This window comes from Nymphalis io, chromosome 23 (genome assembly GCF_905147045.1).
Source record: "Nymphalis io chromosome 23, ilAglIoxx1.1, whole genome shotgun sequence".
NCBI classification, from domain to species: domain Eukaryota; kingdom Metazoa; phylum Arthropoda; class Insecta; order Lepidoptera; family Nymphalidae; genus Nymphalis; species Nymphalis io.
In genome coordinates this window covers 5,399,059-5,417,928 of record NC_065910.1, presented here as the reverse complement: position 1 = coordinate 5,417,928, position 18,870 = coordinate 5,399,059, and the positions used below count along the sequence as shown (strand labels likewise).

General features: G+C 32.1%; 1 protein-coding gene and 1 pseudogene across 2 annotated transcripts; both read left to right on the top strand.

Annotated features, from left to right (window-relative positions):
• The first annotated feature begins 1,166 nt into the window (after positions 1-1,166).
• LOC126777602 (UDP-glycosyltransferase UGT5-like) lies at positions 1,167-4,759 on the top strand (annotated as a pseudogene).
• A 4,832-nt stretch (positions 4,760-9,591) lies between these two features.
• Positions 9,592-15,878, top strand: LOC126777522 (UDP-glucosyltransferase 2-like). 2 transcript variants are annotated; one of them, XM_050500563.1, is made up of 4 exons: positions 9,592-10,420; positions 10,940-11,162; positions 12,492-12,711; positions 15,041-15,878. In XM_050500563.1, exons 1-4 carry the CDS (start codon positions 9,596-9,598, stop codon positions 15,327-15,329), a joined length of 1,557 nt encoding a protein of 518 aa, XP_050356520.1. In that variant the 5' UTR covers positions 9,592-9,595; the 3' UTR covers positions 15,330-15,878. The 2 variants fall into 2 exon arrangements, with proteins under 2 accessions (XP_050356520.1, XP_050356521.1); XM_050500564.1 differs by lacking the exon at positions 15,041-15,878 and having other exon boundaries at positions 12,492-12,715.
• Positions 15,879-18,870: the final 2,992 nt, after the last annotated feature.

Sequence of the window (18,870 nt, the reverse complement as noted above, 5' to 3'; positions counted from 1 at the left end):
CTATGTTATTTGAGACATTTATGTTTATATCATAATTTTTGTGATAAGATATCACCTATACATCAATTTTACGAGTACAGCTTATCAAACCTAGCCTACCAACCTAGCCTGATTGGATTTTCCAATAGGAAGAAGAAAACCCAATAGAATAAAATGAAAAATTATTTCTTATCAGACATTAAAATATTCTATAAAACCGGATATCTTGCATCAAGTCGCAAATATTTCATACTTGCAAAGGACTAATCAAATTACCAGATATCAATATGTACATCATCGTATATTGTATGATAATATGTACAAATCCTATTGATTTTGAAAACCATTATTACTTTTACTAAAATACTCCAATTGATCCAAACATCTTTGCTGTATAATGACAACGCGTGACAAGCGAGTCAAGTGTTGGCATATAATATGTATTCAGCATAGTAATGGACAATTTCGTACTTTATTTACGCAGCAAGTGCTCGGATAATGTTGAAAAGGTCGAGCTGAGCTGAAACACATATACATAATAGAATCTCATTAAATGTAATATTCCTTGTAATCACGGCAGCTTAAATGCAATTATGATATATAATTAATATAAAATATTTCTGTTTATATCTTATAACCTTATATCAGTGCTATCTCATGAATTTTGAGATAGTCGTATAAAGACGAAGGAATCAGATGCTATCTAGACAATATACTGGTGGTAGGGCTTTGTGCAAGCTCGTCTGGGTAGGTACCACCCACTCATCAGATATTCTACCGCAAAACAGCAATACTTGATATTGTTGTGTTCCGGTTTGAAGGGTGAGTGAGCCAGTGTAATTACAGGCACAAGGAACATAAAATCTTAGTTCCCAAGGTTGGTGGCGCATTGGCTATAAGCGATGGTTGACATTTCTTACAATGCCAATGTCTAAGGGCGTTTGGTGACCACTTACCATCAGGTGGCCCATATGCTCGTCCACCTTCCTATTCTATAAAAAAAAAAATTAAAATGGTGATAAAAAATTTTTTCTTAATTTTACTTTGCTTAAATATAAATTATACTTTGTGCTCAAAAATTTTAGCAGTGTTTCCAACGCCTTCCATAAGCCACCAAATGTCGTTTAGACCTCTGATAAATGAGCTGGTAAGAAAGGGTCATGAAGTAACAGTTATAACTACAGATTCTGAGTACCCACCAGGTCAAACCAAATAATCTAACAGAAATTGACGTCCATGATGTATCGTATAAATTGTGGAGAGAGGAATTCGCAAAAGCGCCTAATGAAAAAACAGTTGATATAGTTTCTCAAGTGAGAACAACGCTTCAAATACTATTGAAACTCGTCTTAGCTCAATTAGAGACGAGAAAAGTTCAAGATCTTATTAAGAAAGGGAATGGTGAATTCGATTTATTATTTACAGAAGCTTTTGTCAAGCCAGCATTAATTTATTCATATTTCTTTAAAGTGCCAGTAATACAGATAAGTTCGTTCGGTGGCCTAAGTCACAACTACAAAGCAGTCGGTGCCTTGGAACACCCTTTCTTGTTTTCTTCAGTATTGCAACAAAGATATTATAACTTAACAAAATGGGAGAAAATTAATTTTTTTTTAACTTATTGGCAGCTCGAGAAAGTCTTCGACCAAGTTAATAAAGACGATAAAATTTTGCAAAATATATTTGGTTCAGATTTTCCAACGTTGAATGAATTGTGTGATAACATTCATATGCTATTTTTAAATAGTCATCCTGTTTGGTTAAACAACCAACCAGTACCACCCAATGTCATTTATATACGCGGTATGGACATAAAACCACCAAAAAGATTATCTAAGGTATTTTACTTTATCAATTATAGCTCGCACCACTGTAATTGTTCTAATATTCATTAAGACCTAATTTACAAACACATTAGACATTTTTCTAAATTTCTAAAACCGTTCATTTCTAAAACCATTTTCATACAGACAGTGTTGCCCAATCATAATATAAAAAAATCTTCGACTCGGTATTAACTGGACTGGACATTTTATCCTGCGACTGTAGACTATATTTTACTCTGTATTATATACTAACACCAGGTGGACAGGCTAAACTCCTTAATATTTAGCCGGACATTATTTTAAAAAGCGAAACATTTATTCCCATAATCGATATGAAATGTTCCTTTTTTTACAGGACCTTCAAACTATACCAGATACGTCGAAAAACGGTGTAATTTACTTCAGTTTCGGAACAAGTATCAATCTCTCTTTGATACCTCTAGAAAAAATATAAATTTTCATAAAAGTTTTCTCACAACTAAAATATGATATTATATGGAAGTGGAACGATGACGTCTTACCTGGAAAGTCAAAAAATATACATACATTCAAGTGGCTTCCACAAGCCGATTTATTAAGTGAGTTAGTATTATATGAAAAAATGGTGATAAAATACCCAAATACCAATTATTTCGATATAATTAATGATTTCGAAATGATCTTTGTAAACAAAACAAACAAATATATTTATCTTGCTATAAGTTCTCTCTTTAATCTTTTTTTTTTAGCGATAATTATTCTTACTAATATTATAAACGCAAAATTGAGTTTGTTTGTCTGTTGCGTTATCACGTCTTAACTACTTAACCGAATATCATTCTAATGCGTTTTCAGGTCTAAAGAAAAGGATGTAGGTTAACTAACATCTTCTGATCTCACATCCAAGTGAAACCACAAGCAGAAACTACGATTTTTACAAACAAATATTACAATACAATTAGTATCGAGCTCAATTATATATACTGTGCTAATACATCGCACGACGGTTACTTGTTCATTGCATTTATTTGAGAATCTTATATTTTTAAAAGGTTTAGTTTAGATTGTGATGTATAAAAATCAATTTGTATGTACAAAACGAATGTTTTGTACAAACGACGTAAATGAATATGGTCTTTTAATAACAATTAATATTGTTTGAAAAATAATATTTTGGAAGAGTCGAGATGGCCTAGTGGTTAGAACGCGTGAATCTTAACCGATGATCGTGGGTTCAAACCCAGGAAAGCACCACTGAATTTTCATGTGCTTAATTTGTGTTTCTAATTCATCTCGTGCTTGACGGTGAAGGAAAACATCGTGAGGAAACCTGCATGTGTCTAATTTCATTGAAATTCTGCCACATGTGTATTCTACCAACCCGCATTGAAGCAACGTGGTGGAATAAGCTCCAAACCTTCTTTTCAAAAGGGAGAGGAGGCCTTAGCCCAGCAGTGGGACATTAACAGGCTGTTACTGTACTGTACTGTAATTTTGGAAATGATATTTTAGAAATCTAGATCAACTTTATCATATTATATATGGCCCATGGTATCCTTTAATCGTTTTGGTAGTATTCATTTAGAAAGTGCCATAAAAATAAAAACCGTGAACATAAAGATATAGCTTCTGTTCGTCTTGAAACTATATCCTACCACTAATTGCAAGTCTCATAACAAACGGATCATTACTTAGTTTTTAAGATAATTCATGCATTTTAATTGTTTAATTACTATAATTCTTGAACATATAAAACATATATGTACATTTCGCAATTTATTCCAGAACAACCGAATATAAAATTATTCATAAATCAGGCTGGGCTGCATTCCACAGACGAAGCTATTAGAGCTGGCGTACCTTTAATTGGTATACCAATGCAAGTGGATCAGTGGTACAATGCTGAAAAATACGTTTATCACAAAATTGGTATACATCTCGAAATGGCCACATTGAATGAAGATGTATTAAATGATACGATTGCACAAGTTATTAGTGACAAACGGTATATTTTTTACTTTATCCAATTTGCACTAAAAATCTAAATCTGTTGCTTGTAGGACATATTATACATATAAGTAATTAATGCCGAGATGGCCTAGTGGTAAGAACGCGTGAATCTTAACCGATGATCGTGGGTTCAAACCCGGGCAAGCACCACTGAATTTTCATGTGCTTAATTTGTGATTATAATTCATCTCGTGCTTGACGGTGAAGGAAAACATCGTGAGGAAACCTGCATGTGTCTAATTTCACTGAAATTCTGCCACATGTGTATTCCACCAACCCGCATTGGAGCAGCGTGGTGGAATAAGCTCTAAACCTTCTCCTCAAAAAGAGGTGCGGAGGCCTTTAGCCCAGCAGTGGGACATTCACAGGCTGTTACTGTTACTGTAAGTAATTAATAAAAATGGTAAATTTTTAATCGCGTATAATAATTGATTTCTCTTACTGACTGATTTACATCTCTCATTAATTATTTTGTGTAATAGTAGTGGATAGTGGAAGCTCATTTTAATATTTATCTAGAAAATGACACATTGTAAGTTTGATGAAGGATATCCAAAGAAAACGAAATGAACATAGAAAATCAAATCATATCCTATTAATAATAATGTATCTTATTCATCAAGTGTGTCAGTTTTTGCTACCAGATTGAGACGCACTTTCCTCTATCTACCTTGTCGTCTTCTCCTTATCTTGTTTAAGCAGTTTTGATGATGTTAAATTATTTTATCAGTTTTCGAGACAACATAGTACGATTACGTACTCTTATGGAGGAGCAATCGGAGACTCCGCTGGAACGTGCTGTGTGGTGGACGGATTACGTTTTACGTCACGGAGCCAAGCATCTGCGTGCCGCCGGTGCTAATATTTTTATGAATATATACTATGAGTTAGAATTAGTATCTTTAGTTTTATTTTTAGCTTTATGAATCATAATAGTAATTACCGTATCTATGTTTAAAATAATTAAATAAATAAAAGCATATTTTACCATTAAAAGCAAAATTTCCTAATGTCACTTATTATTTGTATTTTTATTTGGATGATTTTATTGAATTTTTATTGCACATTTTATTGAAATAAAATGTTGTCTTAAGCTTTTATACATTATGTTATAGTATCTCTTATATAACCTGCCTGTCCTGATTTCGGGTGTAAAAGAATTGTTTTTTTTTTTTTTTTGTCAAAACCATCATGCAATCTAATTGCGGTAACACCCACTGGGTCCAATCTAAGCCACAACTAACTCACAAACACACAATATTCCAAAATCTGCGTCATACACACGTACAGAAGAATGTAACTAGTAGCTATTTCATAAGGAGGACTTGTTTCTCCAATAAAATACTTGTTTCTCCAATAAAATATAAGTTATTAAGTCATTGAGTTGATGAGTACACCTCCTTACCGCTTTATTTAGGTTGTCTAAAGGGGTCGCTCTTTTAGCGATAAGACCGCCTTTTGTACATTAATAGTTTTCGTTTTTTTATGTTTGTGCTTAAAACTATGGTTCTGTAACTCTTTTGGTGTACAATAAAGCATATTCTGTTCTATTCTTTTCTATCTTTACATATATAAATATTAATGTAATTAATTTTTAATGTATAATTATTATATTTATATATTTATCAATAAGTATTTATTATATTATATTTTTTATCGAGCTAATCGTAAGATGTAGTATCTTGGGTTACTTGAATAAAAATACATTCCATTTGATATAATACGCAATCATTTTTTTAATTACCGTAAAATTAAGAGCAAGAATGCTAAAGATTATTGTCGTCACGAGGATACAACATTTTTGATGCAGACAATAACTGGCGACAATATAAATAATAGTATTTGATACATTATCAGCAGACAATATTATCTTGTAGACATGTAGGATAAAATATGCAGTCACTTTTAAATAATAAAAACATTCAATGAATCAGCGAATGCATATATATCTGTATATATTTTTAGAATGCAACAAGTGGTTCCGGTGTTGAATTAAAATTGTTTAAAGTTCGTTTCTTTCGAACTTTGTTACAAACATACACAATTACGGTGATTACATAAAAATCTAAATTTTAATATACAAGATTAATTAAAATTTCAAGTAACCACACCGATCCGGAATGACACACACGACACGACATAGTTATTTAAATACTGCATGAGAATCAAAGAATGCTAATACCTCGCTTTTCTATCTTATATTATAATCTTTTATATCAACTTTATTAAATCAAGCACCTATTACGAAACCTAACTATTACGAATATTAATTATATATGTGATGTATATATAATGCGCTCGCCCGTTAGGTCCTGCGTGTATCTCAATGCAGGGTTGTCTGGAAGAGATCAGTACTTGAGTGATAAGACCGCCCTTTGCATGCATCATGCTGAGGTCCGCAAGTATGTTTATATAGCATGCTATTATTTTTATTTTTTATTAAGTAATAGTTTTTGTTTTTGTTTTCCTTTTTTTTTACTTCAGTAACAGCCTGTTAATGTCCCACTGCTGGGCTAAGGCCTCCTCTCCCTTTTGAGGAGAAGGTTTTTTTACTTGTATTTGTCTTTTTATTCCTTGTTAGTGAAATAATAATGATTCTTCAGACGAAACACAAAAAAACGACTAAGCTGGGGCCTTCTTATCTTATTAAGCTAGTATAATAATTGATAAAACACCAAGACATAACAGTTACAGTATAAACAAATAATAGATATTACTAAACGCATCATTATCGATAAAGGTAAGTGGTCTAGTGACTGAACAGGTGTACAAATTTTACAAGATAAACAAGGAAAATACAAATTGTATCTTTCTTTTCAGTGCCGGTGTTATGATAGTTTGATATAAACAAATGTCTTAATTATTATTTATATACTTCCAACTTCCAAAATCCGGGCGGCTACTGAGAATTTTCTGACAGAAAAACCCAATAACATATTACTGGCCCGACTTGGGAATTGAAGGCAGGACCTCCGGGTCTATGGCGTTACATCTAGCCACTAGGCCAACGAGGTAGTCAATCATAGATACAGAAAAGTCAATAGCACAATAGTTTACGGGCCACCTAGTGCAAGATATAACAGTCGCGGTTTCGATCCTTACCACTTGGACTATTGTCACCACCGCTCCTAGCACAAGCTTTACGTTTTACTGGAGGGGTAAATATACCCTGGGGGGCTTAAAGACTCGGGGTTTATTGACAATGGATCTGTCATTTGTTCTGAGTTTATTATTCGAAATCGTCAATTAATATTAAAAGAATAAAATATACTTTTTGGCTTAGCTACAAAAAATAATAATTATTAGCTTAATTTTGGGTTTAATGTTATATATGTTTCTCTTATCAACGTGGTACCTATTGATATTTACAAGCGCGGTTAGAATTTAACTTATGCCACTTAAAGTTAATTTTGTTATTACAATTTTTTTTTTATATTAGTTACCTTTAAAGTCGGTCTTCATTGTTAAACAAAAGGCTTGCCTTGCTTTATTCCATGTTTATTCAATTGCTTAATTTAATAATAAACTTCTCCAATAATTATCAAATTCTATTTTTTACAACTGTTGGTCGTCCTTTGAACTACGCTTAATTTTTTACAACTACACGTAATGTCTCACTTATTCGTCGAAGTATTATGTTAAGTGTTATGTTATGAATATTCATGAGTAATAACAATTATAAATAGGTATATATATATATATATATATATATATATATATATATATTCAGACGTGGATTTCTTACACTATTTGTTTAGATATTTATCATTAAAACAATAGAATTCTTATCGGCACTTAATATTAATGAAATAATTACTATTAATACTATAAAATCTACTTAAGATGCGTCCCAGCTTACGTGTGTATTTAAGATTAAAATAATAGTAGGAATATGATAAGAATATTATATATAAAAATAAATCAGTGTATTTAGAACTTGTTTTTTTAATATATCTGTAAAATTGTGAAAAATTTGATGAAAAAATGACATTTATTTGGGTACAGTTTAATTTTTATTAAGCATAAGTCCTATATTGTATGTCGTGTATCGTCGTAATTGCTATCCTAAGAGGACTCGGCCATAAAAGTAAATAAATAGCTAAGTACTTACCTGTTGCAAAGCTTCCCATTTTGCGAGAAGAGTTTGCATCGAGTATTGTAACGAAAAAACATGTTTGAGCATCCTGTTGATGCGCATGCGACAATTTATGCACCTCAACATCATCAACTAAAACGCAAATAATAATCAGATTGTTCGGAGAGTAGCGCAAAAAGCGAGTAGGCGAGACCGAGTACAGACGGGTCGTAACAGCAAATAACTAAAGCAAATGTCGTCTGCGATTTGAAACAATGATAATGTCACAATAAAAAAAACGAGCGTAAAAACAATCACAAACTATTGTCTAATATAAATAAATTCCATCCATCCATTTAAACTTCCGTAAATGACGCGCGAATAAAAATCGTCTCTTTTAACAATTAAATAATACTGTATACTGGTGGTAGGGCTTTGTGCAAGCTCGTCTGGGTAGGTACCACCCACTCATCAGATATTCTACCGCAAAACAGCAATACTTGATATTGTTGTGTTCCGGTTTGAAGGGTGAGTGAGCCAGTGTAATTACAGGCACAAGGGACATAAAATCTTAGTTCCCAAGGTTGGTGGCGCATTGGCTATAAGCGATGGTTGACATTTCTTACAATGCCAATGTCTAAGGGCGTTTGGTGACCACTTACCATCAGGTGGCCCATATGCTCGTCCACCTTCCTATTCTATAAAAAAAAAAAAATACTATTGTCCTGTATTAAATTATATTTTTAGAAATGAAGTTTCTGAACTTTCAAATAAATTATTTTTTAATAACTGTTTCTATCTGTCTTTTACAGAATCACCATTTACTAATAATATTTTTTATTTGCACACGACTTTTTTTTTAATTAATTTATATATGTAGTACACGAATGAATGCGGTGGGGGCAAAATTGGGCATTGATATTTTCATTTAAAAAATAAAATAAATAATGCCGTTTTTAACTTTGCAATTACAATAAAATTAAGTTTAAGTTTAAAGAAGAATTTATTTCTCATAAAGAATTACAGAAATTCACTTACATGAGAAAGTTACAAACTAATATAAAAATCTAAGCGTACAGTGTTACAAAAATTCATAATAAAGAAGGTATATATAGAAATTTTTTCTTCTCGATCGACGAGCTTGTTAAACATATCGCCCGCCGTGTCACCTCAGGAATACAAAAGTATGGATGCGGCATATTTAATGAAATCTGTTCATCATTTTATTTTATTATTATTATTTATTTTATTTTTAAATATATATTTTCCTTATTTTCCATTTTCTTTTTTTTTCATTTTTTAGACAGTTTTTTTTTTGTTTTTAGAATTTTTTAAAATTATTGTTTTATCATTTATATATATTTATTGTACTATGTTGTTTGTTATATAAAATCTTAGACGTCTTTTGAAACTTGCCATAGATGTGGGCTCTTTAATGTCTCTCGGTAACCCGTTGTACAGCTTAGCTCCCTCGAAAGTAATATTTTTTTTTCCGTAATTAGTTTTAGGGCATCCCTAGAACTAATTACGGAAAAAAAATTTTAATATGGCAAGGTAATATGATCTAAAATAAAATTTCAAAATACATTTAAATAAATATTATGTTTTTTGAGTACTTTTAATTAAGCGGTGACTGAATAGCCTTGAAATAAATTGCTTTACATTTACATATTTAAATGTGAATAGAGATTTAATGAATCATTTCGTATTAGCAACCTTTGCGAAGATGACGACAGTGATATTTTTAAGTACTTTATTTATTTTAAACATAAATGATATAAGTGCTGTAAGAATATTAGCAGTGTTTCCCACGCCATCGATTAGTCACCAAGTTGTGTTTCGACCTCTGACACATGAACTAGCAAGACGAGGTCATGAGGTCACTGTTATCACCACCGACCCCGCTTACCCGCCAGGACAAACTCCAAGCAATCTAACAGAAATAGATGTACACGATTTATCATACAAATTGTGGAAAGATGAATTTCGGAGTAAATCCGTTGGATCAAAACAAGACATATATAGTCAAATAAAAAAAATATTTTTCGTAATATTTAAGCTCGTTACGTCTCAAATAGAAACAAAAGAAGTTCAAGATGTTATTAAAACGAAAACATTCGATTTGTTGCTGCTGGAAGCTTATACAAATCCAGCGTTAGTATATTCACATTTTTTCAAAGTACCAGTGATACAAGTCAGTTCATTCGGTGGATTAAATTTTAATTATAGAACTGTTGGTGCCTGTACTCATCCAATGTTATATCCAACACAATTACAACAGAAACTTTATAATCTCACGAATTGGGATAAACTCCAGAACTTATATAAACATTGGTGGTTTGAAAATTTCCAGTGGAAAGTGGAGCAAGAAGAGAATAAAATGTTGAAATCGTTATTCGGTTCTGATTTTCCATCGCTATATGAATTAAATAATAATGTTCATATGCTTTTTTTAAATGTTAACCCAATTTGGGTGGACAATCAACCAGTGCCGTCAAATGTGATTTACATAGGAGGAATACATATGACAGAACCTAAAGAATTACCAAAGGTAACCAATTAATACCGTAATTTGATACTTTATATTATATTTTTTGTTTTTTTTTTTTTAAATTATGTAGCTATTTCAATACAGCTGATATTGAGTAATATTTAATGTAATCGAGTTGTGCCAAGAGAATACATATTATTCCTTTAATGTCATTTAGATTCGTCAACAGCTGATTTGCCATAGCGCTTTGCATGTATGAATATTGTTATATAATACGTACATGTAATTGTAATCTATATAATACTTGTAAAGCTTGCAGGAGTTGCCCTGTCTGTGTATTTGGTTACTAATGACATAACATAATGGATCAAATATAAACAAACGAAGAATCAAATGTTGAAATATTTAAACTACGTAGAACATTTTCTGTACTTTTGTATTTTATATTATTGTTTAATTATTACAATTCAACAAAAATAAATTTATTCTACCATTTAAAATGAAAAAAAAAACATTACAGTAGAGGTTAGAAAAGAATAAAAGAGCGAAACGACGATACATTTATGATTCAATTTACAGGATCTACAGTCGTTTCTGGATTCTTCTAAAAATGGTGTCATTTACTTTAGTTTGGGAACGAATGTCACACCTTCTGTTTTGCCACCGGCGGTGATACAAATGTTTGTGAAGGTATTTTCACAGCTACCTTACAACGTTTTGTGGAAGTGGGATAAGGACGTGTTACCAGGACAGACGAAGAATATTAAAATATTCAAGTGGCTGCCACAGTCAGATCTCCTTAGTAAGTTTATAGTTCAAATACCTTAATATTGTTCTAAGTATATTATCTGAAACTAATTGATAACTTGAAAGTACTATTGAATTCTAAGTCCTATCACTAATCCCTTCAATTGCAGCTTAATCCACGTACGTACAAATAAAAAGACTCTTATTAATTAGTCAAACATCCCATATACATTGACGCTGTAAGAAATATTATCCCTACGTCATTACGTCATACATACGTCGTATACTCCTTTACGTCATTTGTACCTTATCACTTTTTTTTTTTTATTCTAAAAAAAAAGGGCTTTTTCGCATAAGCGAACATGCCGCCCTGGTTGAGAATTCTTAGGAGGGTACAAAATATAATATATTAAACTTAAAAATACCTTAATTAATCACAGATCTAAGACTTAATTTGGACAACATTTTTGCGAGATTTGACGTCGGATCTGACAGAATGACATTGCATTGTTCAACAGACTTTATATCCAAATTAAGTCTAGTTCTAAGAGATTCGTTCTGAGCACATTCCATCAATACGTGCAAAAGATCATCAGGTACATTACAAGTTGAGCAGTTTGGAGAAGTTGATTTCCGCATCAGAAATGCAAACTTATTGCATGGGATGTGCCCAGACCGAAGCCGCAGAATTAATTTCGTTTCATTAAAATTCATGTTACTATTCTCAATCCAAGGATATCTGCATGGATGAGGCTGGATCGACCTTATCACTTACTTAAAACAAATAATAATATATCGCTTACTAATGAAATTTTAAGTAGACATTTAAAAAACGGTCTTGACTGACTTTCTGAAAGATGTTTACTAGAGAGAAAACATAAGATTAAATCATTAAATTAAATCGCGTTATATTTATGTAAATTATATCCTTAATATTTGAATTTAATTATGACTACCAGCAACAATGATATATTAGGCAAATGGTCTAATAATAATAACTTACGACGTCCATTAAAGAATTTTTTTTTCTTATCGATCGATACTAAAACAAAATAGGCAAACAAAACAACGATAACCTTTAAATATATTTTTATAATCGTCAGAATTATTCAGATCCCCATTGGCATTGAAATGTTAACAAATTGTCTCACAATATAATTCTTTATTTTTTTTATATTGGATGAACAAAGATGTAAAAATAAAATAATTTATACTTCGTTTATTCTCAACAAATAATGTTTATTCACGAAAAGCAATACAAAAGAAACAAATAATACTAAAAAATATAAGCCTGTAATATTAAATATCACTTACAAAACGTACTATGTATTTGGCGTATTGGGTCTATTTATTTCGCTCCATTTATATTACATTATCATTCCAGAACACCCAAATATAAAGTTATTCATAACTCAAGGCGGTCTGCAGTCTACGGATGAAGCAATAAATGCTGGAGTACCACTCATAGGTATTCCGATGCTAGCAGATCAATGGTACAATGTACAGAAATACCTACGTTTTGAAATTGGAATTCAACTTGATATCACATCTGTAACCGAAGATGAATTCCGAAATGCCGTTGTAACTGTTGCGGGTGACAAAAGGTGATTTTTTATTTAATTTTATGGCATTTAAAAATTTAAGAGTTGCGTCATAGATTTTTACTGTAATAAAATAAAATATTTAATAAGTATGATTTGTCGTTTGGTAGAGAATTGTTGCTTCGTGGTAAGGTCGCCACTGCAGTCACTTGGCTTAATGACATAAACTGACGTGAATTTCAAGTATTTTTATATAATTAGAAACTTTAATTTTTCATTTAACTTTGTCTCTATACTTTGAAATCTTATAAAAAATGGATAAGTACTTATAATTCGATTAAAGTCTATAAAGATGATGAAAAAGCATGAAAATAAAAATAAAAAATAATTTAATATTATTATTCCATTGACTTTCTTGGTGGTTTTCCTCATACTTAAAAGTTCATAACGTTTTAAAAGTACTTACAAAAATAAAGTTGACTAGAGAATATTTTGATTTTGATAATATTTACATAATTGTTGACTACAATTAATAATTAATGATAAAAAATTTAAATTGTCTTTACTTGCAAGAGTTAAAATTTGTATATTAAATATAGATAAGTATTGAAAACTGCACGGAACTAAGGCAAACAAATGACAAATCTTGTAGGCTTTTCTGGGTTAAACGATGACTCACATAGTTTTCACACACAAGAGACACACAAATACATAGCCTATTTCAATCACAAGAGGAGTAAACACAACTAAACAATTACTTGATATAATTGGTATTTATTACGGATTTACTATTTTCCTACACACTATTTTCCTACACTACGTTTCCCTAAGCGTGGTCTCCACTCCAACACGTGTCGGCTCCATCGGCCATTAATGCGCCTGGAGACATGACCAGCCCACTTCCACTTCAGCGAGCTAATTCTAAGCGCGATGTCGGTGACTTTAGTTCTCTGGCGAATGTCCTCATTTCGGATTCTATCTGCCAGAGAAACCCCAGGCATCGCGCGTTCCATTGCTCGCTGAGCGACTCTAAATTGGTGGACCAGTCCTACGGTAAGTGTCCACGTTTCGGCACCGTAAGTCATTACAGGTAGGACGCACTGATTGAAGACCCTGGTCTTAAGCGACTGTGGGATCGACGATTCAAAAATATGACGTAACCTCCCGAATGCCGCCCAGCCCAAACGTATTCTTCTTTTAGCCTCCTTCTCAAAGTTGTGCCGGTCAAGTTGTATAGTTTGGCCCAGGTAGATATATTCCTGCACAACTTCAAGTGGAGAGCCATTTACGACCACTGGTCTCGGGGATACATGACGGTTTGCCATAATTTTGGTCTTTTCAATGTTCATCCCGAGACCTACTTGTCTTGAAGAATCGCTCAGGCTGTTTAGCATCTCTTCCAAATCCTGCAGAGTCTCCGCCATGATGACAATGTCATCGGCAAATCGCAATTTGCCGACGACAATTTCAATCGAGCGTCTTGAAGACGTCCTCCAATGCATTGGTAAAGAGTTTCGGTGATATTACATCTCCCTGTCTTACCCCGCGATGCAATTGGATTGGTCTTGTGCTCTTATCTTGTACTTGGACGGTCATGGTTGCGGCTTCGTACAAACACTTCACCACCTGGACATACCGACAGTCAATTAGGCATCCCTGCATGGATTCCAGAACAGCCCAGGTCTCGATGGTATCGAAGGCTTTTTCGTAGTCCACAAACGCTAGGCATAGAGGCTGATTATATTCCTCGGTCTTCTGTATTATTTGCCTTAGTGTGTGTATGTGGTCTACGGTACTGAAGCCTTTTCGAAACCAGCCTGTTCCACGGGTTGGAAGTCATCGAATTTTCGGGCAAGACGATTCCTGATTACCCTCGAAAACAATTTGTAAACATGGCTTAAAAGTGAAATGGGGCGGTAGTTTTTCAGAAGAGCTTTATCGCCCTTCTTGAAAAACAGCACCACCACACTTCTGCTCCATGTCTTCGGTGTTATACCATTGTGGAGAATAGTTAAAATACACTTATATTATTTGTACATACTATTATCGTCATTTCCATAATACCCAAATTATTGGAACTTACAACAAACGAACTTTCATTATATTAACATTAGCATATCGGTGAAGCGAAGCCACAAATCTATCCCCTACGACAAACCAGCGCACCGCGCCTAAAGAAGTTTTCACTTCAAACAAATGTTTTTATCTTTCAAATAGAATATAAATAGATCCCCTTGTGGTGTGAATAATAATTTATATTCATTAACGACATAATAGTCTGTTAAGAAACATATCCACACACGTTTAGATAAATAATTTGCTTGTGTAATATAGTCAAATTTGTATACAATTCTCTAAAAAATTTTTTACAAATTCTATTTTACTTTTCTAGATATCGTGAGAATATAATAAGACTGCGTATCCTTATAAATGATCAACCCCAGTCACCATTGGAGCGCGCCGTCTGGTGGACGGAGCACTTGTTACGTCACGGCGGAGCTAAGCATCTGCGAGCCGCTGGCGCTAATATATCGTGGGTAGAATATTTGGAACTCGAATTAGTTTTTATTTTATTATTATTATTAATTTTTGTTTTCACTTTAATATATGTATCTATTTGTATGTTATGGAACTTTATAAAGAAATACTTTAGGGTTGATATTAAACGAAAGGTGACTTAGATTGTATGAATTAATTTTGTGTTTTTATAAGTATCTACTATGATGTATTATGTATGTATATTAATAGATAGGTTTAGTTATATACGTTTAATTATTCTTTTATTTATCTGTGATTTTACTCAATCAATTAACAGCCAATCGTGGTCCACTGCTGAACATAGACGTCTCCCAAAGTGCGCCAAAGCTCCCGGTCCATGATTAATTCCCGGTGATTGTACTCAAATTTCATAAAATCTAGATAACATAAAAAATACATTGAAATCTAAAACCATAATTTGTAATTACAAACAGGTACATTTATTTTTTTATTAAAAATTTTCGACGTCCGGTAGTTGATACTCCTCTGCCCCCGATAGCACAGTTGCAAAGTAGCAAAGTTGACGGACCATGCCTGAACTGCTTGGGTTCCCCATCTAATATAATAGCTCCTGCACAGACAAGTCTACCTTGATATGATGTAGTCGAAATCTTTCGGGAGAACATCATCATTTTGTTAATAATATCAAATAGTGAACTGAATGTGAATATTAGACGCGAAGCGTCTTATAATAGGTTGGCAGATTTTTGTTTTTTTTAATATTTTCTTCCTTCAGATAATATAAAATGTATAACATATTAGTGATTGAATAAAAATATAATTGTATGAAACATTTGTTTCATTAATTAATAATTAGAAACAATCATCGGGTTTCCAATCATATTTTTATACCAACTCAATGTGTGGCAGCACTGTGCATCAAAAAAAAAGATCTCAGTTTTTAAATTCAGAGATACGCTAGCTGAATCTATAGATTCGTAAAAGTGTTGTGTATTTGTATCACCATAATTTGCTATGTAGTAGTCATTCTAAATACATCTTGGTTTATATTCTGATTAAACTAATTACTTATTTAGAAGAATCTTATTGTAATATAAATGTGATATAATATATTCGATTAGGTAGGGTGAACAAAACATATACCTATATTTTGCAAATATATATATTCAACGACCGTAAATATAGTTATAATAATAATATCCTGGGACATTTTTCACACACGGCCCTCTGATCCCAAAATTAAGCTTGTACAGAGCTTGTACTATGGAAACCAGACAACTGATATACATATACTATTTTTTTTTTGTAAATACATACTTATATACACAAACACCTGTGTTTGTGTATACAAGTATGTATATGTCCTGACAGACATGTCTGTTTGTCAGGACATATACAAACACACACAACACAACACAAATATCTGTCCTGGGTGGGAATCGAACCCACAACCTTCGGCATCCACCAACCACGCCAACCGGCTCGTTGTGCGACTGTAAATATCTCCTGCATCCAGCTCTTTAATTCCACTAAAGCATAATTCTCACATTACTCAACATTATCATAATCAACATTGTTTCTCCAAATATTGTTACTATTGAAAAAATATATATGTATACGAAATATTTATTTTGCAAACCGTATTTATTGAGTCAAGTCATTGTCAAAATCTTTATTTAACAAAGAAGCATTACATAGAGTAATTTATATTCAATGTCATATCAATGACTTTTAATATGAGATTCTTATTCGGATCTCATAGTAATTATACTTAATCATAGTTTTTTTTATTTATCTATTTAAATAACAATACAAAAATTAACATAATGATAGCAGCTAAAAAAATAAGGTTTATACGTGTGCTGTCAATGGTCAGAAAATAAAATATGAATAATAATAATATATACTTGTATATATGTAATTTAAGATAATCCACTATCAGACAATCATTAAATAATAAAAATTGTAAATAGCGCTTGACCTACGTCTTCGCTCGCGTCACTCAGCATTGTTCTCTTAGAAACCAATTTCTAAGCTCTCTTCAAAAATGAAGGGTTTCCATACAAAAAATTCATTCCCTTTTTCACTACTTTAGGAGTTACATTTTCAAAAATCCTTCCTTATTAGTTAACGGGAGTTTAAAATAAAAAAATTAATTGTTTTGGTTTCGGTACCAAACAGCCATATTATCTTAAAAAAGGACAGTTATTTTGTAATCAGAGACAGACACATTAATTTTTTTAGAGTATACCTTTTAATTTAATTTATTATACACCTATATATTATACACACATATATGTTAATAAATTTGGGGTAATTTTTAATCATTCAACAATAGATCCAATGTCTTGTCGCTTATTTCATTAAAACAAAAGAAGAATTTAAAATTTGAAACTATAGAAATGATTTCATATAAAAATCTCATAATGTTTGTATGTTAATTTTATATTTTTGTTCGTCTCAATTTTAAATGCTTACAAAATGATTAACAAATAGTACCGAAAATTACTGGTGGTAGAGCTTTGTACAAGCTCGTCTGTGTAGGTACCACCCACTCATCAGATATTCTACCGCAAAAAAGCAGTACTTGGTATTGTTGTGTTCCGGTTTGAAGGGTGAGTGAGCCAGTGTAATTACAGGCACAAGAGACATAACATCTTAGTTCCCAAGGTTGGTGGCGCATTGGTGATGTAAGCGATGATTAACATTTCTTAAAAAGCCGATGTCTATGGACGTTGGTGACCACTTACCATCAGGTGGCCCATATGCTCGTCCGCCTTCCTATTCTATAAAAAACAAAAAATAGCACAGTTGTGAGAACAAAAGACTCTTTAGCGAAGATTTTGAGTTCAACCCCGTTCAAGAAATCTCCGCTGATAATTATAATGGTCGCCATGGCTGAAATGATCTTCGAGTTTTGTGCCTTTTTTCAGAATAGCTATTGATTTTGCTTGGTAATACGACCCTTGTCAAATTCCAGTATAAAAATGTTATATTTTTTTTTGTAAGACAAGCTTATTTTCCTCATTTATATAAGGTCAACCATGTTATTAAAAGTATGACTGTCTTAGAATAGGTTAATATAAAACAATATATCTAAATCGTTATAATAATACTAGCTGTATGTCCTGACTTCTTAAGCATTATATAATGATTTTATCTAAACCTATTTTTCAACCAATGAATTATAAACATTCGCAAACCGATCTATTAGCTATTATAGTAATGGCAATATGAGCGCGTGTATTATTTTATTTAAGCACCTCATAATGTTTTTTGAACTACCGGTTCGAATTGCAGTGTGTAAAAGTAAGTTATTTATTTTAATAATTTGTGACCAGTAAACTGCATTTGTTATTTTTAAAAATATAAATATATCGTGTCGGTTACTTTTTTGTAAATGTTTTGGAGATCTTTCAATTAGATCTATAAAACAAAATATAATAGTTTTAGCTCCGTAAATTACTATATTTACATTTTTTTTTTTTTTTTTTTCAGCCTTTTGCCGTCCACTGCTGGACGAAAGCCTCCCCCATAGAACGCTATATATTTACATACTATATTATAATATATGTTTGACATGCAATTATAAATTAAAATAATTTAGAAGTTTCATATTAATTTGATTAGAATATTTCTGTGACTTGTAGTAGAGCCACTTTTTCTTTAATCACGGAGCAAGGGGCGATTTGTTAAGAGAAGTGCTCACCTAGGTCACGAAAA

Excerpts from the sequence above, each read along its gene's own strand:
- LOC126777522 (XM_050500563.1), top strand. The coding sequence starts at position 9,596 with ATGACGACAGTGATATTTTTAAGTACTTTATTTATTTTAAACATAAAT. Across the intron at positions 11,163-12,491 it reads GCCACAGTCAGATCTCCTTA|AACACCCAAATATAAAGTTA; the intron begins GTAAGTTTATAG and ends TTATCATTCCAG. Across the intron at positions 12,712-15,040 it reads ACTGTTGCGGGTGACAAAAG|ATATCGTGAGAATATAATAA; the intron begins GTGATTTTTTAT and ends TTACTTTTCTAG.